The sequence below is a fragment of the Maniola hyperantus genome, chromosome 10 (assembly GCF_902806685.2).
Source record: "Maniola hyperantus chromosome 10, iAphHyp1.2, whole genome shotgun sequence".
NCBI lineage: Eukaryota > Metazoa > Arthropoda > Insecta > Lepidoptera > Nymphalidae > Maniola > Maniola hyperantus.
Genome location: NC_048545.1, coordinates 6678598 through 6705409, shown reverse-complemented (window position 1 = coordinate 6705409; position 26812 = coordinate 6678598). Strand labels below are relative to the sequence as shown.

Sequence of the window (26812 nt, the reverse complement as noted above, 5' to 3'; positions counted from 1 at the left end):
GTCATTTCTTACGCGAAGCGCGCCGCCCGCACGCGAGTTCGACGACTTTCGGTTTCGATTATAAAACTGATATTTACGTAAACATACTGATTTTGAATGAAAAGTGGTTTGAATCTTTTGCAGAATATTGGATATAATTTGTTACCATGGAACTTTGGATGCTAATATTTTGCGGTAAGAATGTTTCATTTTTATTTTTTTCTTACTTCAACAGGAACTGAATATATTTTGCCGGATGTACCCTACTTGGTGTAAAAATAATAGCCATTTGTTTTATATATTTACAACTTACCTACTTATATTAAATGATTAAGGTAAATATAGTACCTGATTGAGTAGATATTCATAATTACTTACTAACATTATAGGTACCTAAATACAGATGTGTTTGTGAAGGCCTCTTCGCGCTCTTGAGAAGGCCTATGTCCAGCAGTGGACGCAAACAGGCGTCTATCTTGGAGAGATACATCGAATTAGATAGACTTAGGTATATCGTGGAAAATCACAGAGTCCCCACGGGATTTCCCACGCACACTAAGTTGCGGGTATCAATACCTACCTGCGTATTTTCTTTCTTTAATCAGTACTTGGATAAAATTCATAAGGGAAAATTATTACTAACTAGATGATACCCACGACTCCGTCCTTGTGGATTTAGGTTTTCAAAAATCCCGTGGGAACTCTTTGATTTTCCGGGACAAAAAGTAGCTTTTGTCCTTTCCCTGGGATGCAAATCTATCGCTGTACCAAATTTCGTCAAAATCGGTTGAACGGATGGGCCGTGAAAAGCTAGCAAAGACAGACAGACAGACAGACTAACACATTCGCATTTATAATATTAATATTACGATTAGTATGGATTGTTTCGGTAGGTAACCATTAAACTATGCGTCCTAAGCCCTATTTTACATCCGATTTAAGATCGGAGGTAAAAAGCAGATAAAAAGTAAACCTTAGGTACTTTATACCTACCTATGCTTACGTAGTTTTTACTTCAAATTTCAAACAGTTCAGTTCAACCAACAACAAAATATCAGTTTTGTTAGTTATGAGTTTGTTAGTTTACAATCTTATATTAAAATCTTACTTTTCACTGCATGACCTTACAACAAAATAAAAAGGCGTGACGATTTAGACCATTCTCAATGCCAATGTCCGTGATATAAATTATAAAAAGAAACAAAGTAAATTATTATGCCATTCATTTTATTATAGTCTTGAAATACATTTAAATAGATTGACTTGGATAGCCTTTTTATAGCATAACTTTTGTCATAATGAAATGCACTTACTGAAGTATTTACCTACTTCCGGTAATAATGTACGTATACCTAAGGTTATAATAAGTACTAATGATATATTATATTATAATATTTATTAAAGTATTGATAGTTTAGGGTTTAGGTAGGTATATAATGCATTTTGTGCTACACACCAACCAACAACTCATTTTTTCTAACAGCATGATTTTTATTTGTATACTAACTGATGCCTGCGGCTTAGCCCGGGTGGATTTAAGTTTTTTGAAAATCCCGTGGGAACTTTTGATTTTCCAGTACAAAAAGTAGCCTATCAGTATTAGTCCGTCCCCGGGATGTAAGGTACTACGTCTGAAACCTTCAGTAAGTGCCAACAACAACTGTAAAAATTTCAACTCAATCGGATGAATGATGTGCGAATGCGAAATAGACAAACATGATGTATAAGAAAGAATTGTAATCTTTAGCTATACATATTTAAAACAGTAGGTATGTACCATAACTGACTGACTGTCAGACAAGCACAGACTAAGCTGGATAAGAAAAAAATGAAATGAAAATAAAACATTTTACACAAAATTCAGTTGCGCTCGAAACTTGGGCTACATATTCTAAGTTACCGAAGAGATTACGTTGGGGCTAATAATTGCGTTATCTAATTTATGTGTTTATCATTTATTAACACTGATTACTGGTTACGAAAGTTATGTTAATACGATATTAAGTAGTCGCGGATCATTAGCAAGTATTCTTTGAAGACAAGGTAAGAGGCGCAAGGCGTACCAATCGCCAAAAATAAACTTCTGGAATTGTGTGACAAAAGTAAAGTACCTACTTACCTATATTTTAATTTATTTTTCTGCTATAACTTTCGCTTTATGGCAACTATGAATATAGGATTTCTCATTTCCAATCCTAGCTCTATCTCTATGTACCTATCCGTGATTGACTCTTCTAGTCAGCAGTTTCAAGAAATTTTGTTATGGGTCTATTTGGTTGATTTTCAGATACCTGTTGTTAGTTGCCATGTGTTTTTTTTTATTTACGCGTGAAAACAATATGAGGCCTAAATCGCGAGCAAAAGCTAATAAAACCATGAAATAATAGATCAATCATTCACCTTGCATCACTTTTCAGTTTTTTTAGTCATAAGTCATAACAATGTAGTGCTATCGTATTCCATTTTAATTTTGCAATTAAACTCTGGACTGATGACATACTATTTCTTCATAGATATTTCTTAAGTTACATATTCATATATTATATCACCTAGAAAATGTAAAGAGAGACGGTGCCTTTAATCTTTTTATGGACGTAGGTAATCTGAGATGCGTTCTCAGAATATCAACACTCGGTTTCATTTGACCTTCATATTATAAAGAGAAATCATTGATAAAAATAGTCGTAAAGTCGTAATGTGTACCCTACCTATTGAATTAAGCTGATATTATGAACATTAATTATAATGAACTTAGATATTATTAGGTATTGTATTACCGTAACTGCACAACTCACCGTTTCATAACTTTACCTAATTTCGGGAGCGTATCTAGGTGCTTTTTGTATTTTTCAAAGAAACAAAAATTGATTGAATAAGAATATATTATATTCTGGTTATATACTTGTAGCTATTTAAAAAAGATTGCTGACAGAAGTGAAAATGAAGTAACAGTGTTTTTTTGGGGTTTTAAATGAATTGTAGCATCAAACATTTAAATTTCGTAATTTGTACAAATTAAAACCATTAACATTAGTTTTGGTTTTACATCTATCGGTACTCCGAGCACTGATAACTGCATTAGCATGTCGGTGACACGATCATGAAGTTTTTACCCATCCCAAAATCGCCCAACGCGCCTAAAGGATTTTTTCCTTCAAAAACTTTAGCCTGCCGACCTTTTCAACCTTTTTATTTATGGAAATCGATCTATCAACGCACAGATCAAACTACTGGACGGATCGGGCTTAAATTTGGCATGCAGATAGCTATTATGTCGTAGACATTCGCTAAGATAGGATTTTTGAAAATTCAAACCCTAAAGGGGTAAAATAGCAGCTTGAAATTTGTGTAGTCTACGCGGATGACGTCGCGGGAATAAGCTAGTGATAATATAATAGGTATATACCTACTCGTATTGTTTTTGCACTTCACTTTCACTAAACGATAATGTCGGACGCTTCTCGCTGACCCTGGTGACCTCTACAACATGTGCTTTATGGGCAGCAGGTGAAATTCAAAACGAGAAATAACATTAAGGTAATGCAGATCTTAAGTATGTCTACTATTTATACTAAGTAGATGATGCCCGCGACTTCATACGAGAGGATAAAGATTTGTCAAAAAAATCCGCGGGAATGATTCTCCAGGATGCAAGGTGTCTTAGTACCAAATATTTGTGGTGTTAGCTATTTTGTCCAAATGAATTTAGGTCTTTTAAAAGTTACGTAGAAACTCTTAAATTTTCGGGAATTGTCTTTTACCGTGGATTTTTCAAGAAATATCTTTCATACCAACCTAGTCCTGACAATTATAAACACAACAAAAAAAGAATTACCTACTAATCCAATTTGGTGCAGGCGTACATACATTTCGGCGATTTGTGTTTATTTATATACCTAGATAGATTGACTAGTTGCAAAGATATAAAACTAAAGATAGGCAAAGCTCATTACTCATACAATTATATTCTATTTACTTATATAATTTATACAATTTAATAATATACATATATATATATATATATATATATATATATATATATATATATATATATATATATATATATATATATATATACTATTTAATTGTATTCTTAAATTAAAGACAAATTCCTACGGTGTGAAACATAGATAAGCGTGGCGGCCTACTATGATAAGTCAATGGTGGTGGCACACACTAAGTACATAGATATTGGCGGGAGTTTAATCACCTTTTGACACCTTCGAGCATGCTTAAAAATGGAGATCCGTTACCAGGGTTGACTAAATCCAATGGACTATCAAAACTCACATAGCCAACAATAAAAAAGTAAAGGAAGTGATTCAATTTATTCTATAAGAAAGGCCACACTGGACTTCTGAATTTAAGCTAAGCGAATCTCTTTTTCAATGAGTTCTTTTTGTAGGTACCAAACTTTGTAGACCTATCAGCTGCTATAAAATATACTATACTTCCGACTTACTCTAACAATTGCTCCTGTTTACTTAAATGTTAGATATTATGTTTATGAGTTTAAATTTAAAGTAAATTTCTTAGTGAGTATTTAGACACTATTTCAGACGCACAGCCCAACCTCTTATTTCAATACAATTTAAGTCTTACAATTTTGCGTACCTACCTGCCTACTTGTAATAACTTCCGTGTCTCGGTTTCACTGGTTTCTGTGGCGTAATATTTTTCCAAGAAGAACAAAAATGTGATTATAATTTTTAATTTTCCATTGTTGTGTGATACACAAAGAAAGAAAGAAATGCTCGTGGATGCATAGCTTGCTTTAACTTACCAATAAAACGCAACAATTTTACTATAACAAGAATTTTAATTTGGCAAATAAAAGATAAGTACCTATAATAATTTAATTGCTTAATTACATTTTATTAATTAAGTACCTACATAAAAGAAACAATCAGTAAACAATCAGTTTTTTCCGGTTCATTGGTCTTAATCTTGATTAAGACCAATGAAAATAAATGTATCGCGGTCGAAAATGTGTAGATTTCTCAAGTAAAAAATTGCAACTAAATGCTTTCCAGTTTAAAATAATAAAGTAATTTCATGAAAAAGCCAAGCAACGCGGATGTGAGAACAGCCTGTTTGATGTTGCTAATAGCTGTTATTCGTACGTAAAAAGTACTCTGTGCTGTTATTTGACTCTAACAGCCTTCAACTATTTATTAGACGTCTAAAAGAAGGATGCTTTACAGATAATAATAATTTTTATCCCGGAATATCAAGGGCTTTCTTCGCTTTCCCAGAAATTTTAAAAACAACTATGGTTTTGGCTTCCATCTATTAAGTATATTGTTATAAATAATTAATTACTTTTTTTGTTAAACAGCATTTGTAGAATTAGCCTCTACAAATACAAAAAAATTAACGAACCTTCTTATTTTTTTTAACAGGATGAGATGAAATAATTCAAACTAAATAAGACTAAACTGGATTACTAGACCTGACTAATCTGGCTATCGTTTCCTTCATTTCAGATGACTCATTCGGTTAACCAATATCTTATGTTAATATTTCGGCATCAGATACGTAGGTACAACTTTTCTAAAACTAGGACATACGTAACGTTAGGAATATTATTATTACGATACAACTTAATATAATAAGCATAATAGTAGCCTACTTGCAGCCGAGACCGCTCTTACTATTTAACACACCTTCATTATATCTAATATTACGATTTTTGTATCACCAGCCAACTTGCTTGGCTTCAGATAGAATAGAATAGAAAGATGTTTTATTCAAATATTGTATACACTTTTACAAGTGCTTTTGAATCGTCAAAAGAATTTACCACTGCACAGGTGCGAAATGCCTTTCCTACGTCGAAAAATAAAACAGAGGAAAGATACCTACTTATACCGAGAAGAAGAAGACGAGTGGAGTTAGCTATTCTCTAAACTAATAAACGTTGTAATATGAATATGTGAATACCTACATAATATTACAAGCCCTCATGAAAAAATACTAAAAAAAGTTTTTCAAGTAAATGAACAGAAAATCTCGAAATGTAACTTTGTTTTATACGGTTAAGGTATCTTAATACGAACAAGTATTTATTGTTTCTAGTACATATTATTGTAAGATAGGTTGCGTATATTTACTTATAAAACTTTATTAATAAATCAAAAAATAACCTTCAACAATAACAACCAGCTGACCTGACGCAAATAGGATCAGGAAGTAAGTGGGTAGGTACTAGGTACCTACTTGCATATTATTTTTATTATTTCGTACATTCAGCTATACTTACTTAAACTAAAGTTATTTGAAGATACTACTACTTGTTTTGTAGTTTTCATGAAATAAAATTGACTACTGAGATGACTACTAAGATTTAATTGGATTCATTCATATTCAAACTAATTAAATAAATCACAGAATTCCTAAATATAATCAATAAGACACTTAAGTGCTTCTCAAAATATAAGCGCACAAATTAGATTTAACATTTTGAAAAAACGCATTTTAATACTAATTTAGTGGATAATTTCTTTTATTTTTATGTACATTACATCATATTATATTCTGTGATTACCAAGCTAAATATATTTTGTCTCAAGCTATAGCGACTATGAGGAAACCATGAGAATTTCTGACGTCAAACCTTTACTCATTAAAGAAAATTGTTTACTTCTTACCTTGATACTATTCCGAGGAATATTTCAACATAACCAGTACCCATTACTTATACCTAACGTAAAATTAATAGGTATTGATATTATTTTGTCCTTTTACCAGTGTCATAGCACAACTGCATTTGTGGGTCTTAATAGGTAAGTAGGCACAACACTTAACATTTTTAAAAGCAATCAGTTTAAGCAAAAACGGAGGTAGGTGGACCAGGCGTGTACATTCTCATTCATATGGAGCAAACAAAATAAAACTTAATGTAAGTAACCTCGAACGTTGCCCAGCATACGCCTTCATACACAGTAGTTTCACACAAAGTATTTTAGAAGTAAAGTAAGTAAAGGATGAAATTTGAACGACCTACTTATTCTTTCAAAGTTTAAGGAATGAAGAAAGCCATGTTACAAAATACTGACCACAATTTTTTTACACTGTTTTACTAAATGCACAAACCCATGAGCAAAATTAAGTAGATCGCGCACCCTCTGCGACTATTGGCAGCGCTACAGTAGCAATACAGCCGCAAAAAGGTCGCGATACAGTAGCGTGCCGTATTACCTTTTGCAAACGATTCTATATCACAATTCTATTCAAGATACGCGCGGCTGTATCGCTACTAAAAGTCGCATCTTTTGTGCCCTTAGTTTAAGTACATGAAAAAGAGTTCAACGCAGTTAAAGCTCGTATTTAAAGAAATAATCGATCTATCAAGAACATTCATGTTCTCAGGTCAATGATCGAGATCGATGTTTTCACGATTTTATTTATTTAGTTATTTGATCTGTTGATGTGTGGCATAACTTTAATACTTTCCTTTCTTTCTTTCTATAATGACGGGTGTACAATGATTATATCGTAAGTGACTTTAATTTTACGTAAGGTCATGTTATGTTTATCTCTATAGGTAACAGTGGAAAATAAAGGTCAATCGTTTTTGTGATCGCCATTTTTTGGCTATAGTTTTCTTAGATACTTAATATTTCTTGAATAGGTAGTAGGTCCAATTACAAGTTGTAATAGTTTTCTTGAATCACATTACTACATACAACAATACTATACGTATGGAAAAAAGATTGTCTTCTCTGGATCTATGTTAAGAGGAGGAAAATACTTACACCCAATTTAGAGCTTGAATTCGTGTTTCAGGGTAATTTTACCTCGTTTGTCCACACTTCCATACTAATATTATGATTTCGAAAGTGTGTCTGTTTGTTTGCTAGCTTAACAGAGCTTATCTATTTAACTGGTTTTGACGATATTTGGTACAGAGACAGGTTGCATCCCGGGGACGGACAATGCACATTAGGGTACTTTTTGTCCCAGAAAATTAAATTGTTCTCACGGGATATTTAAGAAACCTAAACCCACGCAGACAAAGTCGCAGGTATCATCTAGTACTTGATGGTTATAGAACAGTGAAGCCTTTTATACACAAACTGCACCTTTGTTTGTATTCCCACCATTAGTGATTTATGTATTACAATGTCAGCTGTAAAGGTCTTTCGAGCACGATAACATGATCTACAGTCTTTACTTAGCTAGGCGTTCTTCTTAAATCATTTATTCAATCATTCAATAATTGAGGTGCATAAAGGTAGCTAATCTAATTATGTTACGAGGGAATATGGATGTATACAAGAAGTACAGGTAAATAGTAACTCAAGATTTTTTACTTATACATATTTCATTATGTTCTTCAATAGTGGTAATAGCCGAGTGGTTAAGAGCTTGGCTTCACATTCAGAGGGTCTGGAGTTGGAATCCTGGGGTTGAAACTTCTAAATTTTTTGAGTTTACGATACGTTTATATACGATACATTACGATAGCTTATGATACGTTTTAACAGTTGAATACTTTAAAAGTGAAGGAAAATATCGTGAGGAAATCTGCATACTTGAAAGTTCTTCATAGTGTTCTCAAAGGTGTGGGAAGCCTACAAATCCGCACTTGACCAGCGTGATTCTGAGAGAAGACCAGTGCTCACCAGAGCCAGCAATCGGTTGAGATGATGATGTTCTACAGATATAAGTAGATATATACTTAATATAAAAAATTCTTAACGACTAGACAAATAAAATTAACGCACAAAAAATTTAAAAAGTGCTCAAAATCTAGTTAAGTACTTTATGGAATTTATAATTTATGAAAGGGAGTTGGAATGGAATTCTCTACTACGGGCTAACTTTTAATAAAATGTTATATATATAGGATGAAACAAATCTAGTTTAGTAGGTGAAGGTATTTTACCAGGCAACAGATATGGCCATCTTGTTGCAAAACCAATTAAGTGAATGTTGTCATTGTCGTCACATACTTAGACACCTAGATGTTTTCATAGTAGGTACATAATAAATAAAAATATTTACTTATAGCCAAGTTTATACTTGTCTAACTTAATTGGATGGAATCAGATTTTAATCTGATTTCTTTACTCTTGTTTAGAGATTTTTTTTGCTCTTTACTATTCTTATTCTTATCTTTGAGATAATAGTAAATAGGTAAGTATACAGAGTTCGATGAGATACAAAAAAAATATCATTTGCAAACGTAGGCACTAGACTAGACACTCACTATGCGTGAGTAATGAGATGCAAGTTTATCAATAAACGTTATACAACGATATGTATATTAGTAGAAAACATACATATTGCAAAATACATATTATATATACAATTCATTAATTTTGAATGGTTTACCGGAAGCACAAATATTAGAGTTGTTAAATATTCTAAATAATATCTGTTCCGGCTGTACTCACGTGTTTAGTCGACGTTATCCCGACTAGTTTCGAACCCATACGGGGTCCTTTTTCAAGGGAGTCCGTTAAATATTACTTATATAATTTGTACTAAGTATACAATAACTAAAAAGTTTAAAAAATAAAAATTAATGTAAGCGAGGAAAGAGAGAAAGTCGATCATTCAGTTTTTGTATCCGTTTTAGAACGAAAGCTTTCTACTTAATGTATGGGTGTAATATGTATAGGTAATTAAAGTCCGTAAAAAATGACTCCTCATGCGCCATTTTAAATCTATGGGTCAACTGTCATGTCAAAAGTACTGTTCACCTTTAAAATAAATACTAAAATCGTACTTTTGACATGAAATTTGACACAAAAAGTTAAAATGGCGTGTGAGGAGTTAATTTTTACGCGTTATACATAGAATTATGTAGGTACCTTACTACCACACATTATTCATCATAACATTATTATTAGGTGCGTAACTAAAATCTTTTTAGTTTGTATGTAGAGGGACAGGGGTAATCTGATTCTTAAAATACTGATACGTGTAGATAAGTACATTTTCCTTAACTACCTCCTATGGGCTATAAATTATTGTGAAAAAATGTAGGCCACGCGAATGAAGTCGCGGCGAAAGCCTAGTCTCCAATGAAACGATGCATTATTATTAAAATTATACTTAATTTCTTGATACGTTGTTCGTATCTTTGCAATTTTATGGTTTTTATGTCCTGATTATTATGATGAAGTATACGCTGTTGCACACAATATCTTTTAGTCAGAGTAGATACTTTATTATTTGCTAGAACACCAGTTGCTTTTTCTCTGCTATTTATTTACTTAAGCTGTAAATGAAGCTAATAGCTATAATCCAGATCTGATAAGCGGCGCATGCGGCAGTGGACAGCCGCGGTGACAGTCGCTGACCCAGATGCGAGTTGCAACAACGACCAGCGAGTTTGAGATGACAGTCACTAGCTCACCGCTCTCCCGATGTCCTTACGCTCTCCTGTTAAATATTTTAATTAGGTACCTACTCTGTGTATCAAATGTGACGTCGGCAAGGTGATTCATAAAATCGTAACTCCTGTATTTACCATCTTTCACGAATAACAACCATTTTTTGAATTAATTATTTATTTTAAAGAAAACGTATAAAAATTTACGATTTACGCTTGTGTTATGAAAAAAAAGATTCCGCCGAATTGAGAACCTCCTCCTTTTTTTGAAGTCGGTTAAAAAATTAGAAAAAAAAAACTTAGTGCAACCATCCCTTTGATATTTTAATAATTTACTTACTGTTATCAAAAATTGCGGAAACGGCAGGAATACGCAGGTTCGAATCTTGCCGGTTCCACAAATTTTCATATGTATTTAAATTATTAATTTAGAAATTACCTAATTACCTTTTCAAATATATGAAGACGGTCTTCACATTTGAAGCGCATAGTATAATAATATGGCACATTGTTCGGCATGATATTAAATAGTTTATTAAGACAATAATTTTATTAAGCATGACCCACTTTACTTTTTTTGGATACAAACATCTGTGTAAAGGTAACAATTAATTATTATTAAGTGATCTTAGGTAGTGGTGTCCATAACACTAAAAAATCTCAAACTACAAATTAAGTAGGTAGGTATATGACGGCTATAACTATTACCCTAGAAAGGGAAAAGGAAAAGCTGACTGACTGACAGACTGATCTATCAACACACAGGTAAAACTTCTTGACGCATCAGGCTGGGCATGCAGATAGCTATTTATTATGACGTAGACAACCGCTAAGAAACGATTTTTGAAAATTCAATCCCTAAGGGGTGAAACAGGGGTTTGAAATTTATGTAGTTCACGCGGACGAAGTCGCTGGCATGAGCTAGTAATACATAAAACACAAAAAATGTTTCTACTTGTGTCCGTTATAGACTTTGAAACCATCTAACCTACGTGCCCCAAATAGGTTTCATTAGAAAGGCAATAATGAGAAGATGGATTTAAAGATTTTCTTAGCGTAATTAGTAGTAGTGTAGTCTTAGTGTGCGGGTATCCACTAGTGGTCAATAAAAATAGCAACACACTATAATTTTGTGATGTCATCTATGACATTGCATTTGGATTTCTACACACGTAACTACAGTGTCAATAAAAATCTATACGAACAGCGCGTAACATTTTGTTTATGCTACGCACTGATATGTAAAGTTAGTAGGTATATAATCTATTGTAAACTTTTGCAATCCAGATGAATGTATGTATCATTACTTCGGGTTTTAATTGCTATGCTATGAAATATTTATTGAATGCGATGTACCTAAGTAGTCTACAAAGAATAGCGTTTTGCCATTGTACCGTGACAATGAACAGGGAATAGTGAAGAAATAGTGACCAATGATATAATTGCAGGCCTCTGCCATTGCACCTGTTAATTAGGTATGTGTAATTAGTAGGTATGGAAGATGTTGTGCAAGATGTTACCTAATGTTGATTCTATATGATGTTGAATACTAAGGTGCGTATGGGATCAACATAATCAATAGAGGTCTGAAATTAAAAAAAATGATTGTCAGTGGGGACTCCTTACAAAAGAGAAAACTTAAAACTATGATATATCTACTTACAGCTATGATAGATGATAGCTACAGATAGACCTACCATTAACATTAGTATGTCGGTGACGCGACCTACCTTGAGGTTTGTACCAATAATCCCAAAATCGTTTAACGCGCCTCATGAAGTAATTCACTTCAAAAATCAGCGTTTTAATTTTGTGCCTAATGTGTGTATATAATTCAGAATTACCCTACATACATATCTATTTGAAAATTGGAATAGGTATTAAACACTTTTTATTTTATCATGGACTCGAGTAGATTTTTCTTGCGACTTCGTTCGCTTTAATGACCTATGCACTCATGGATTAGGTATCTATGTAGCTGTCTATCAGTGAAAGAATTTTCAGAATCCGAATATGGGTTCCGGATACTATCTCCTACACCAGTCTTACAAACTTTACTTAGGTACACCCTTTATAATATTAGTATGACCCATTGCATCGGTACACATAGAGTAAACCTCTCTCTTTTTATAGTTACCTGTATATTATCCAAAATACCTATTTTCCATTTTTTATTAATGCAATCTCAAACTCTAACTTCTTTAAAAAATATGTCCTAACCAATTTATTCAGCCACCTTGACCCAGTTTAGTAGGTAGATATGTTTCCGATGCAACACTGAAGAATGTAAATAGAAATTCAATGCTAAATCATAAAATTATTTATGAAAGATTGCGAAGACATAAAATTAACAATTAAATTAAATTGACAATAAAGTAGGTAGGTATATCGTATTAGCAGATTTTGAGAGATATGGAGAAATTACTTCATAGCATCGGAAAATAGGCATTTATATAGGTATAGGAGATATGTTATATTTTGTAAAAATGTATACTGATATAAACATTTAATACCTATTCATATTAAGTAGGTTATACGATATGTAATAATAGCTTTACTGTATAGTAAGCGACAGGTGGAGATGGCAATCGGGGTGGGGACGCCTCGCTGTTTATAGTTTGTTAATGATGTTCTTGAGTTCATGCAAAAATCCCATAGAAAAAAGACGTTCAGTATGCCCGAATTTAGAATTTCCCGGGAAACTTCAATTTTTTGAATAAAAAATAACCAAATCGGTACAGTCGTACTCAAGTGATGGTTACGCTTACCATTGAACAACATTTTATTTTAATTTATATACCATGTTAGTTTTGGTATAAGCAAAAACCAAAACACATGTGGAATATTTTTACATAAAGAATATAATATGCACAGCATTTCAAAAATATTTAATGAATATTTACGAAGTTATAAGCTTGTTGTGTTGTCATTGTCCTCGCAAAATATGGTCACCCCAAGCAAGCGGCTGTGAGCGAACGGGACGGCTGACGCTGAGCGTGCGCACGGCTTGAATCAGCTGGTGCATGCGATCATTCAACTAGATGTTCATACTAGCAGGATCTTCAAGTATTTTTGGTTAAAATATACCTCACCCGTAGTAAAAATGATTGCAATAAATTCTGTTACTGATTCTGATCAAACTACTTTCAGGTTTTGCGTATACTAAAACGAACGTTGTAGATTTGTTCTTTTGCTATCGTCTTTAAACAAATAACAGCTGGAACAGCTATATCGTCCAAAATAACATTAGAGATTTCAGATGCAATCAAATTTGTATGCAAAAGGAGGATCCTAGTTGTCCGGATTCTGGAATTTGAAACGAAGACCATTTCGCTTTAAACAAATGTAAATTGCAGAGAAAGGCTATAAGGTAGTCGATTTCGCAAGCTACATGAATACTAAACTCGCAAGTCGCAACTGACGTTATAAGCTAGACCATAATATAATTCCAAGGTTTTTAATTATTTGTTCTTATTTACTTTCAATAGAGTTAAAGATGCTTATAGTAGTTTGTAAAAGAGCGTGAATGGTAGGAAATATAGTTACCTACTATAACTAGGTAAGTAATAGTTACCTACCTACCATACTTATCTACTATGCATTTCAATTATTAAGAAGAGTAAAGACTTTCGGCAAGGTACCTACTAAGTACATAACTAACATATGGCAAGCCTGTCATTGTATCATCTGCAACAAATATTTTATTAAGTAGATCATTATTTTACCGTTTCAACTCCCTTCGGTGGTGTTCCCATTAGATTACAACATGGGGTTGTTCAAGGGGTGGACCAACAAATTCCTGAAAGGCCGGCAATGCATTGGTGGTTCCTCTGGTACTGCATATGTTCATGGGCGGCGGTAATTGACAAGCCTGCTCGTTTGCTCGCTATTTTTATTTAATACTAGCTTCTGCTCGCGACTTCATCCGCGTGGATTACACAAATTTCAAACCCCTATTTCACACCCTTAGGGGTTGAATTTTCAAAAATCCTTTCTTAGCGGATGCCTACGTCATAATAGCTATCTGCATGCCAAATTTCAGCCTGATCCGTCCAGTAGTTTGAGCTGTGCCTTTTATATATTTAGAAGAAAAAGAATAGCCAACAAAAAAATAAACAAAATAAAATAAAAAATCTCGAATATAGATTAGGGTACGGTCTACAAGCTTGAGACGAGTTGTCAAGTAAATGTGCTCTTCTGAGATGAAACCATATAGTAGGTACCTACTTAGTGATGTTCATAACGCATGGAAATTGAAGAACCTTATGTTGAAATTGCTATGATATTGAACTTAACAGGCGTGAGGTATCACAACGTCGTCATTGAGGATCTCAAGCTTTTTGCTCAGCATTTGATACATTATCGGAAGTGGAGATTGCATGAGATCCGATGTTGCAACGCAATTCACTGTGGTTAGTGATTGGGACCGATATATTTTGGAATCAGGGTGAATGGACTCCGTTAGGCGGTAAACTAACACGTTTGTGATAGGCTTCGTCCCGATCGAAAACGTTGTTAAGGACTAGGTAGGTAAGGTATTTAACTATTTCTCTATCATTATGTACTATGTACTCGTTACCTATCAAATTAGTTAGCGAAGGAACTTAATTTGTAACTCTGTTGATACCTACAGATGCGTGTTTCCTTTGTTTCATTAAGCTCCAATAAAAAATATATAGAATTACTTATACCTATAGGTAGGCGTATAGTAGGTAATGCACATGAAGGAATAATACTTATAGGTACATCGTAAATAAAAAAAACGTCTCATAAGAAGTAGAGTCACGGGCATTAAAAACAAACGTTTAGACGTAGGTATCCATACTTACTTCGTACTCCACATTTCTTTGCTGCTTCCACAGGTTAGGGTTGTTTGATGGATTCCGTGCAGTTACTTTTAATCATCGCTGACTGGCTAGAAAGACGCGTCTCTAGATTTTATAACAAAATGTGTCTTCGAAATGTTAAAACCGCCAAAAAATTACTAACGTGGTGTTAGAACTTAAGCGACGTTATCTGCGTGTGTAATTTCGAGACAGCACGCGATTCCTCAATGTTTAAGAACATGATGCTTTTTATGAGTTGTATACTTAGTTACGTAATAAAAAAATGTATCACATATAAGTATGTAAATTAATTGTGACTAAAAGTACGGGCAAGCACAAATGCGTAATGGCAGCAGACGGGCTGGACCTACCTACCTGCCAAATTTCATGATTCTAGGTCAACGGGAAGTACCTACCCGGTATGTTTCTTGATATACCTACAGACAGACCCACGCTGATGTCGTGCGTTTTTTAAATTTTATTTTATTTTATTACAAGTTAACTCTTGACTGTAATCTCACCTGGTAAGTGATGATGCAGTCTAAGATGGAAGCGGGTTAACTTGGAAGGGGTATTTCACTTTTATTAAACCCATATACCTACCCCTTATCAGTTTCTACACGTCATCGTAACGGAACGCTAAATCGTTTGGCGACTTGGCTTTGCCAGTAGGGTGGTAACTAGCCACGGCTGTAGCCTCAATTGAAACCAGACCAGAGACAATTTAGTAAGTAATTATACATTCCCAAGCTGTCCCTGCCAGTAGTAGCATATGGGACCACTCACTTTTAAGTAAACCACAGCGCTTATCACTGCGCCAGGGAAGTTGTCGCGTTGTGTATAGCCATATCTTTAAATAGTCGCAGCTCTTGTTTAGTGTGCTCACGCGCATAGAGACCATAATGACGGTATCCACCATAGCCTTGCGATCAGCTAAGCGTCACCTAGTCAGCGAACACGACATGTTACGTAACGACTTTTGGCGTCACTCCCTGCCATGGTCGTGTCACTTTCACCATAATAACTGACTTTCTATACATTTGGGTGAATCTGTGTGACAATAATTACCTACTTAGGTACTGTGTCATAAGACTCACAAGCATTTGGATTTATATCCGCGACAGGTTGACATGACAATCGGGGAGCGTGTACAGGTTTTCAAAAATGAAAAAAAAATAGTCACAAAGAAATACTCGAGCGTTTTAGATAGGTGTATTCTAATAGTGTAAGCGCCTCACGTGTTTCTTTCTGATAACGGAAAAATATTAATCTGCCGGTTTGTTGTTGGGGATGGCCGTACGAAGGGGTAGAAGCAGGCGCTCCATCTAAGGCTGATCCCAACACAAGCTGCCATGGTGTGTAGATCGGTACGTAGGTGGTTATGTAGTGCGTGAGCTCGTCAGCCGTGACCGACAGCAGGCCGATGCACCGGTTATCTCGTTCTCGTGCAGTATGCAACGTGCCAGTAATTGTGCACGGGCTTAATTCGTCTACTGTTACATTGATCTAACGTAACGTAATATTGCTGAGACGTACACATTGCGTATTTTCGCAATCGCATTTCTAACTGAAAATGTGTATGACGATCGATGGTATGACGTTAAAAGAACGATCTCAATGTCTTCGTACCTACTTCATAGAGTTGATGTTTTCGTCAAACGATTCACGTCCACTGCCAGATGGTCTCTTGTATAGAGACTTCCATAAAATTTATAGACTAGCGCTTGGCTGGAATCAGACCTGGTGGCAAGTGATGATGCAGCCTAAGATGGAGCGCGCTTGCCTAGAAGATGCCTCTTCACTCTTGACTTGAAGCTATTCATATTATAATTGGAAGGGAAAACTGATGCCGGAAGGGTATTCCAAATCTTAGCGGTTCGAATTAGAAATTAGAAAAATCGATTCGTACCGATCCGTTGAATTTCGACTACATTACGGGTGCAGACCTTGGCAATGCCTTGCGATACGATAGTAGAAAGTTGAAGGAGGAACCAGGTCGAAAAGTTCTTCGGCACACTCTCCGAAATATTATCCTGTAAAATACCGATATACATGCAACTTTGCGCCGATGTTCTAGACTTTGAAGTTTAGAACTGACCAGTGCTGCGATGTGCCCCACCTATGTTCCTTTCAGTAGGTACCTACGTTATAAATATACCCGTGTGCCTGCCTAACCCGATCTTGACGGACACAAAGACAGCATGCATTCTGAACATAAGATACCTGGGTACCTACCTTTAATCCCGGAAATATATTTTTAAATATTTAATCTAAATCTACGCGAACGATAATCATGGGCTTGTACCTGTTTATAGGACTATAAATACTTAAATAACAAGACTGCCATTTATACTTCCGGCTAGATCACGCCAGTCTGTAAGTAAATTACAATAATTGCAGGCTATGCCTGAGAGACTGCAGATCAGACATGAATTCACGACTGATCAGTGATCACCTTTGATTACCATGCGAGTCGTTATAGTTCGTCACGACAGTTTATTTTGATCTTCAAAATTTACAGTAGGAGATGGACACACCCCATTTACGTACTAAGTAAATAATAACACAGTGTTATCGATATTACTTAGTAGGTATTTACACCTAGGTAGGTAGGCTACACCTAGATTATTATCAACCTTTTGTATTTTCCCACGATTAACTTGCGCCCAAAGAGATGTCGTACCTACGTTACCTATTACTAGAGCGTCCCAAGAGGCCACAGCGTGATTGATTTATCTAATACCAGACGTGCGTTTTGTCAATAGGAAAATTTTCGCTGGACTAGCTTTTAGTCAGTCTATCGGTAGTTCTTATTTCTATATTTATCATATGATGAACTCTTACCTACAATAATGTAACAACAATAAAGGAGATTTCAGTCATTGTGTAAGGCGTTTTGTTAACGCCTGATGTTTGAGGCTTGCTCCTCTAGTAATACGACATCTCTCTGGTGGACTACCTATATAATAATAGGCACCTACTTACACACTATAGTGATATTGTACTTACATACTAATTGTCTGTTCTTGACGACCTTTCTGGTGCGGTGCGATTAATCACACCGGAACCTCGCAAACAAGAGGTCCCACGTTCAATAACCTGATTTATGTATGGCATTGTAGGTGGGATACCACTTGTTTGTACCTTGGGCTGTTGGTTAGGCGCTGGTAAGTTTCGAACCTTCGTTCTTCTTGGCTGTCGCAATTGGGTTTGTGGAATCTTGAGTTTTCCTTTATTAACTTGTGTATTGAAATCGATGTAATGTAAAAGTCCGTTAACGTTACGTGTTGTAGGTAGGTATGTATGACGGCTTAACTTACTTGTTTGTCGGAGTATGCCCGACTAGTTTCGAGCCCGTTCAGGGACTTTATTCAAAGCGCCTCTGCAGTCTGCTCGCCACGCATGACGCAGCGCCCAGCAGACTCCGAGGCGCGCGGACTCGCTGTAAGGGGGGGCTGAGTTTGGGGATAGAAAACTAAATGTTGTATAGAAGCAAGCGTTATTTTGCGGAAATTCATGATATAAAATGAACCAGAAGCTTCGCCATTTGTCCCGACCCCCGATAACGAACGTGCGTCGAGTGTGTTTTGGGATTTGCGGTGCTACGTGGTGGAGGTGCGTACCTATTGCTTGCTTGGTGGCTGGCTTTCCTGCATGTGAGGAGGGCGAGCGATGCATATCGCATGCTGCATGTTGCACCATACAGATTTGTTTCAGCGGATTATAGCAAATTAAGCTTCTGGTTCATTATAGATAAAAACTCATCATATTTATTAGGTATCTATTACTTACCTAAACCAAAATATTTTTTGTCATAGTCATAGCAGGTATTATCTATGATCATGGAACAAAATATAAAACAAAAATATGTAGGTGCCTAAGTAAGTCCTATATATTAAGAATAGGTAATGACATTGAGAGCTGAGAACACAATCCGGGTAACTTAACACGTTCTTTAACTCACTGTTATACTTACTAAAGAAACCCAAGAGTATGATTGATATATCTAGTCCGGTCGACCGACTTATTTTTTACGTACCTAGGTACATAGAGTTATAATACGTTATAATAGCATTTTGTTGAACCTTGAAAGCGCGATTAACGAACAAACGCTTTCAATTCCGCCATTCACAAAAATGGCGCATAAGGACGGATCTGATTGTCTACAGGTACAGGGTAGGTAACAAACAAAAAATAATCTTATTCAGAGTTCAAGTGATTTGCACACATTACGAATATCTAAAGCTAGGAAAGAAACACAAGTCAGTTTAGAATTGTGTTTACCGCACATTTCGACCGATGTACTTCGTCGATCGGCAAGGATCGGTTGATATTATGGTAGATTTCAATAAAAATCCTTCTATTTATATTTGAGTGATCGGTGGATACGGATCAAAAACATTAATTTCATCATCAATCGGATGGATAGACAAATCGCCACGCGAGGCTCGAATCATACTTATTAGATTTATGTGACACTAGACGATGCCCGCGACTTCGTCCGCGTGGATTTAGGTATTTAAAAATCCCGTGCGAACTCGCTGATTTTCAGGGATAAAAGTAGCCTATATCCTTCCCCGGGATGCAAGCTATATTGGTACCAAATTTCGTACAAACTCGGTTGAACGGATGAGCCGTGAAAGGCTAGCAGACAGAGAGAAAGACGGACATATTTTCGCATTTATAATATTAGTATGGATTTACAATATATAAACATTTGAATTCTTTGTTTCAGTTATACCAACCATTGTGACAACAATTACGATATCACCGAACGGCAACAGTCCAGAAAGAAAAATGTTAGGTGGCATGGTGATCGATACACAACGAAGATCTTTAACAGATTCTTCAAAACCAGAAGTATTAATAAGTAGCAAAGCTAATTCAACAATACTAGAAATTAACGAAAGGTATAGAAGACTAATACCGTATATGACATTTTATTATGCTAACGACTTAGTAGTACCTACAACAGAAGCGCATAAAACTAATGTAGAAGTAGAAAAAGCCGAGATAATTGAAGCAGGAACTGTGACACCGAATGGTCGAGAAGCAAAAGTAATTTACAGTCCAAGATATAAAAATATTCCAAGATATCACGGAAACAGATTAACTCCTATTAACATCGCATCTGCGCATCCTACAAAGTTGTATTACAAAGAAGTGCCAGCAGTTTACCATAACTCTCCAAAATCTCCTACTTACCACTCTTCTTCGCCTGAGTATACATTACAGAGTGGTTTAAATCATCGTGACATAGTATATGACAGATACGTTCCAACACAAATTAAGGCTCCGAGTACACCATTTGCGGCTTCTACTAGAAAACCGTATTTAGATTTTCGTGAAAACGCAGAACAGTCTAATTATCAATATTATTCACCAGACCAAGCGGAAGCTCCAAGATATAAACTAGTACCGTACGAGCAGACACCTGTAAAAATGGGAAATATAGAACACACACAACAGCAGTATAACCCTCCAGCATTTCCACCGAAACAGCCTATTTACGTAAAACCTAGACCGTCTCTTCGCCCCCAACAATTCACGATATACGATAATCCTTATACTCAACAGTTGAAGACTAAAAAGCCACCAACAACAATCTCCGAAATTTACTATGAAAGAAGACCAGGCTCGGTTCCAGTTCAACCAGTTGTAGAAAATGGTTTCAGACCAATTGTTAACTTGCAAATATTAACGACTGAGGCACCTTCATACACAACGACACCAAAAGGAGAGCAGTTTCCAAATTACGTGAATGACAAAAATCAAGAATCACCAATAGTTGAAGCGGGAACATTTGCTCCCAATGAAAATTACTACAGACAGGAATATGTCGGCGAACCGGTATATACTAGCGGCAAACCAGAACAACATATGTCTCCTGATTCAGTTTCTTTAGCAGATTTATTAAATTCATTACAAATTAATAAATCCATCCCAAAACCAATAACAAGAGAAAATGTTGGCGCCTCAATAAGAACTTTATTACAAGTATTGAGCAGTTTAAATGCACAAGCTCAGCAAAATGAAATTGAAACAGCTGCCCTCAGTTCGCCAAAACCATTTCAAGCGCCCGAGGTTTTGGTTCAATCAACTCCGTCTCCTGTACTAACGACAACTTCGAAGCCGCAACATGTTGATTTTAAGGAAGAACCTTATCTTGCCCCTATACATACTCCATCACAACATTTAGATGGTAGGTAAATAAAAAATTTGATAAGTAGTTTTAACAAAAAAAAACAGATTATCGTTGTCATTTAACAATTGCTTACCACCTACTCAAAGATAAACTTCGCAAGATCTGCTTATTCTCAGGTTACAAGTTTTCACATGGTAAAACTCTCATCAGCTCGGGTCAAGAACGATTACCTATACCTACTTATTTTCAATTCGTAACTAGGTTTTAACGGTAGGTATTAGGTATGATTATTAGGTGTTAGTGGTAAAAACCAAGACCAACGACTTACTGTGCTAGGTGAAGGTAAAAGCCAAATTCGTTCTAAAAGTTTCGATTTGAAGAACCCAGCACCAAAGCTATTACCAGTTTGCTTGGTGTAGCTTTGCCGTATAATAATCATTTGAGTAAGGCTAAACTCTAATGCTAAACCATCTTTCAGGAAAGCCAGAGAGAGCCCTTGCCGATTTAGATTACGTATCCGAAGGGTGCCAACGGGACCCCTTTACTAACACCGCTGTCGGTCCGTCTATCTATCAGCGGGCTGTATCTCCTGAACCATAATAGGTAGAGACCAGAAATTTTCACAGAATGTGTATTTTTATTGCCGCTATAACAAGAAATACTAAAAATTTCAAAATGGTCGCTAGTAAAATTAAAAAGTGTACGATGGTACGGAACCCTTCCTGTGCGAGTCCGACTCGCACTTGACCGATTTTTTATTAGTTACCTTTGTTTTTTACATTTGCAGAGTATCCAACTGGTGGTGGCAGCACCCAGCGGTTTCCTCTTCCCGTGACATCGGACAATGAGGGCGGTACTCCCGGCCGGCCTGATGTCGACTACCCCATACTAACCGTTATTCCACCAACAAGTTTCGATTGCAAAACACAGCGCTACAAGGGATTCTTTGCTGATACTGAGACGAGATGTCAAGTATGTACACATAGGTTCTTAATATTAGATATCTAATTTATCTATGTATTGGCAAAACCGAGGTTAAATAACTAGGCTAAAAATATTAACATACTTGTTTTTCTTTTTCTAACGTTTACTTTAAAGGCAGTTGGTTAAGTAATAGGTAGGTGCTTACCTACCAACCTGTGCTTTCTTAATTGATGCTATCCCAAAGCGGTATGTAATGAAATGGTAATGCGAATCTACTGTGCTATTAATGTACCTACATGACACACCGTATCTATTTTTAAATCTTGATACTCAGGTATACTCTATCCACGGAGAGAAGTTAGTATACGGCTCTCTCTGTTACGTTATCCCATACAAATGACAGAGTCAAAAAGTCAGTAGACGTTAACCATTTTGAATCACCACTCGACACCAACCAATCACAAACATGTTTTCAAAAAACATGTGAAATTCAATTCGAAAACATAGTTTCGTTTGTGATTAGTTGGCGACTCAAAATACTTACAGGTTTCCTAACGCCGACTGCCTTTATTGTCTCTGATATTTGTATGGGATTACGTAACACTGAGCCCTATGCTTACTTCTCTCCGTGGATTAATATATTATCTTTGACAGAGTATAGGTAAGGTAGGTACCTACCATAAATATGGACATAATTTACAAGTACCTAGGTATAACTAGTAGGTAGGTACGCGACAAGTCGAGATAGCAATCGGGGTGGGGACGCCCCGCACTAACCCGGTGCAGACGAGCGCGGGTGTGCGTGGCGTCCCCCGCCTCATACCCCGATTACCATCTCGATCTGTTGCGTATCATAAGTACGCCCGTGGCCTAAGCCCCACCGAGCGTACCGGGAATGAAATGACTCTGTGTCCAATCGATCTCATCACTAACATCATTTGGTTCCGAGTACGCTCACTGCTGCTATCAGCGCCACTCTACCTACGTACGTCTAGCAAATAAAATGTTCATGAACTTCTCTATAGGTACTTATGCACAAAAATGTTTTCAGGTTTGGCATTACTGTGATCTAAACGGCGGCCAAGCTTCCTTCTTGTGTCCGAATGGCACAATATTCTCTCAAGCAGCTTTGACTTGCGACTGGTGGTTCAACGTTCGTTGCGCCTCTACCACGCAGCTGTACGTCTTGAACGAGAGTCTTTACAAATATATTCTACCACACTCACCCAAGTTTCCTGAAGACTACAGTGGACCACTTGTTGACAAGTAAGTTAAAAACCTATCTAATCATCATCAACCGATAGACGTCCACAGTTGGACATAGGTCAAGGCCCATCTTTCCCACTGGACACGTGCCCAGGGCCCACTAGTCCCTGCCAGATCACCAAACTATAACCGACCGATATTTTATTACCGAAAAACATTATTTCGATAAAATCAAAGGTCAAAAAGGCCCACTCAAACAGAGGACCATAGAGATAGTTAACTATAGTCAAGACTGACTTATATTCGATCCTTCTTGTTTACCCCCGACCCACTACTCTGTCAAGGTCATAGGGGTACCAATTATTCTAATGTGCCCAGGGCCTCCAATAGGTTAAAGATGGCATAGGTCTCTTGTAGGTCAAGATACCTCTGTACCTGTACCTACCAAATATATTGTGATGCCCGCAACTTCTTCCAAGTGAATTTGCGTTTTTTATAAATCTCATGGGAACTCTTAGATTTTCCGGTACAAAAAGGTCTGTAGGTAACAGAAATGCAATCTCTGTACAAAATTTTGACGAAATCACGCATGAAATGCTAGTAGACGGCCAATACTCACTTTCGCGTTTATAATATGGGTATATAATTATTATAAGTAGGTACCTAGGTATAGATTAAGGTATTACTTTATGATTACGTTCCTACGGAGTTCAGTAGAATTCAGAAATCTGAATCGTTCGGCAGCTGATATTGAAACTGTCTTTATGTTAATGAATTACATACTAACTAACATAAAGACAGATTCAGTTTCTTCATTTTTTAAGCAATAATTTACTCAAGTAGGTTGATGATATTTTAAAATTAAGTAGGTACTTAAGTATTTTAATTTCAACAGATATTTAACTTTAAAGTTCAAAGAAATGGAGGAACAATTTAAAAAGAACAAAAACAAAAAGGGAGCGTCAGATAAAATTGATTCGGACGAATCTACTGAAAATAGCTCTACTGAAGAAAATGGCAGCATTGAACAATCTTCGGAAACGTCTATTAACCAAGCAAATGTGATCGTAGAATCACCCGGCAGCAGCGGCAATGTTCAGAGGCTACAGGATGAGTAACAAGATTCCCAAATTCTTACTTTTGAAATGATTCATCATCATCATCTCAATCCATCGCCGGTCGGCCCACTATCGAGATCGGGTCTCTTCTCAGGATGAGAAGGCTTTAGGGCATCACGCTGGCCAATTGCGGATTGGCAGACTTCAAATACCTTTGAAAACATTACGGAGAACTCTCAGGCAAGCAGGTTTCCTCACGTAGTTTTCCTTAACTGTTTATTAGACGTTGTCCTAATACAACGCGAATGCGCGATCATCGCGAGTTCGCGTGAATTTGACTCGTACGAAAGCGCGATCAAACAAACTGATCTCGATCGATGATCGCGTAATCGCGTTGTTTCAGGCGCCTTAAGGCTATATCTAGTGATAATTAATAAGTCAATTGTGATACAAGGTGTAACATACTTACTTTTCATTCTGTAATATGTAATTTACTAGTACATTCCTACTTGTATTTATGTGTGATGTGATGTCTATTAACTTGTTTGCGGTTGTGAATTTAAACAAGAGTCATAGGATGAGTCCCTTTACCTGTTATTTGGCGATGTTAAGAAATTAGATTAAATATAGTATAGCAGACATCTGAGTAGGCTCCTGCGGTAGTGGAGCAGTCCGGAATGGGAAGTTATCACAAGTTGACGAAGTCTCTACGCTCTCGCGTCACGTCATCACACCCCTCCCGCACCGCTCCACTACCGCAGGAACCTACTCAGTTATATCCGTTATACCTGTAATAATAAATTAGCAACTACTTATAACTATTTAAGAATGGGAATTAAACTTGCCATATTTCGCCATGTTTAATCCATAGGTAACTAGCGTAGGTTTTTTCATATTATTGCTGTATTTATTAAAATACTATAGTATTTTGTCAACGATAAAGCTATGCACATACATGTGCACTAATTTTCCTCGCAGACGGCCAATCTGTGTGGAGATTGGCCGCAGCAACCAAAATTCAGTCGGGAGGATATTACCTTTCTAAATAATATCTGTCTCCCCCCCCACCCCAGCCACCCTCACAACGGGCGCTACGGGCAGCGGCACGTGCGTCCCGCAGTCAAAACCGCGGCGCGTGCGCGGACGGACTCCCTTGAAAAAGGACCCCGTATGGGTTCGAAACTAGTCGGGCTAACGTCGACTACACACGTGAGTACAGCCGGGACAGATATTATTTAGAATGGAAATCACTCACGGTAGTTTAAATGCTAAAATAGGATATTACCTAATGAAAACCTTCCTATTTGTCACAAAGACTGTAAGGGCCAGAAATTATAAGCAATACTTAGCGACTTACAAGATAGAAACCTAAGTTTTAGATCGCAGTGTTGTGGAAATTAGCAGATAAATTGGGTACATACAGCAATACCAGATACGATACAGAATTTTAATAAGCGTAGCGAAGGAATAATAATTATGTTTTCGTCATAGCTTACAAACTACTTTATGAATCGTTGTTTTCAGAATTTGTTTAAAATTTTAAGTACATTAAGTAGGTCATTGGTACATAATATAACCAATTTCATATTCCTAACTAAATAGTTTAGTTTTTCAGTCAAACGTCGTCACAAAAATGGTCTAAAACTGATAAACTCTATCTACTCAATTACCTCTAGACAATTATACATACTCCACATGCTAGGGTATGGATTTTTTTCCCGTAAAAAAGAATTCAATATTCGGTTTTGGGTTAACATTCTACACCAAATACCAAAATTTCAGGTCCGTCTACGGGCTAGAGACCCGTGACACGCGGACAGACAGACAGCAGAGTGACATTAGGGCACAATAGGGCTCCGTTTTAACCGTTCGGTACGGAATCCTAACATAATATAGTACTAAGTAATGTTTAAGAGTGTGATAGTAATACGAATCTTAATTTAAGTTTTATTATAGTTACCATACATTATAATTCAGTTCTAGAGAAATTAAATAAAAAACTAAAACTAAATCGTTAGTAATTTTTGTTAAATGTACCTACATAATGTATTTAGATCGAATCTTACTAACGATACGTTTATCCTTGTACACCTTACCTTTTATATACATTGGATAATCTACTATATTATTATTACGTGGAGTTAATATTTTAATGCTTAGTAACTAGTACCTAATTATATTAATATGATACTCAAAATATGTCCGCAATGTTTTAATCTGGTTTTTATTTTTTTACTCACCATGATATTTATGTTTACCTACTTACCTAGTACTACTTACGTAATTGTGTGTATAATATTTTGTGTGTGCAATAAATTATTCTAGAATT

At 36.1% G+C, this 26812-nt stretch overlaps 1 protein-coding gene across 2 annotated transcripts; it reads left to right on the top strand.

The window, feature by feature from the left end:
- LOC117985754 (uncharacterized) lies at positions 1 to 26810 on the top strand. 2 transcript variants are annotated; one of them, XM_034972532.2, is made up of 5 exons: positions 1 to 174; positions 19886 to 21352; positions 22083 to 22267; positions 23271 to 23485; positions 24321 to 26810. In XM_034972532.2, the coding sequence occupies exons 1-5, from the start codon at positions 147 to 149 to the stop codon at positions 24541 to 24543; spliced, it is 2118 nt and encodes a 705-aa protein (XP_034828423.1). In that variant the 5' UTR covers positions 1 to 146; the 3' UTR covers positions 24544 to 26810. The 2 variants fall into 2 exon arrangements, with proteins under 2 accessions (XP_034828423.1, XP_069357682.1); XM_069501581.1 differs by lacking the exon at positions 1 to 174 and adding an exon at positions 10364 to 10394.
- The last annotated feature ends 2 nt before the right edge of the window (positions 26811 to 26812 follow it).

What these genes read in the sequence shown, in the direction of transcription:
- LOC117985754 (XM_034972532.2), top strand. Translation starts at nt 147, where the DNA reads ATGGAACTTTGGATGCTAATATTTTGCG. An exon ending in TTGGATGCTAATATTTTGCG is followed by an intron (nt 175 to 19,885) that starts GTAAGAATGTTT and finishes TCTTTGTTTCAG; the next exon opens with TTATACCAACCATTGTGACA. An exon ending in ATACTGAGACGAGATGTCAA is followed by an intron (nt 22,268 to 23,270) that starts GTATGTACACAT and finishes AAATGTTTTCAG; the next exon opens with GTTTGGCATTACTGTGATCT.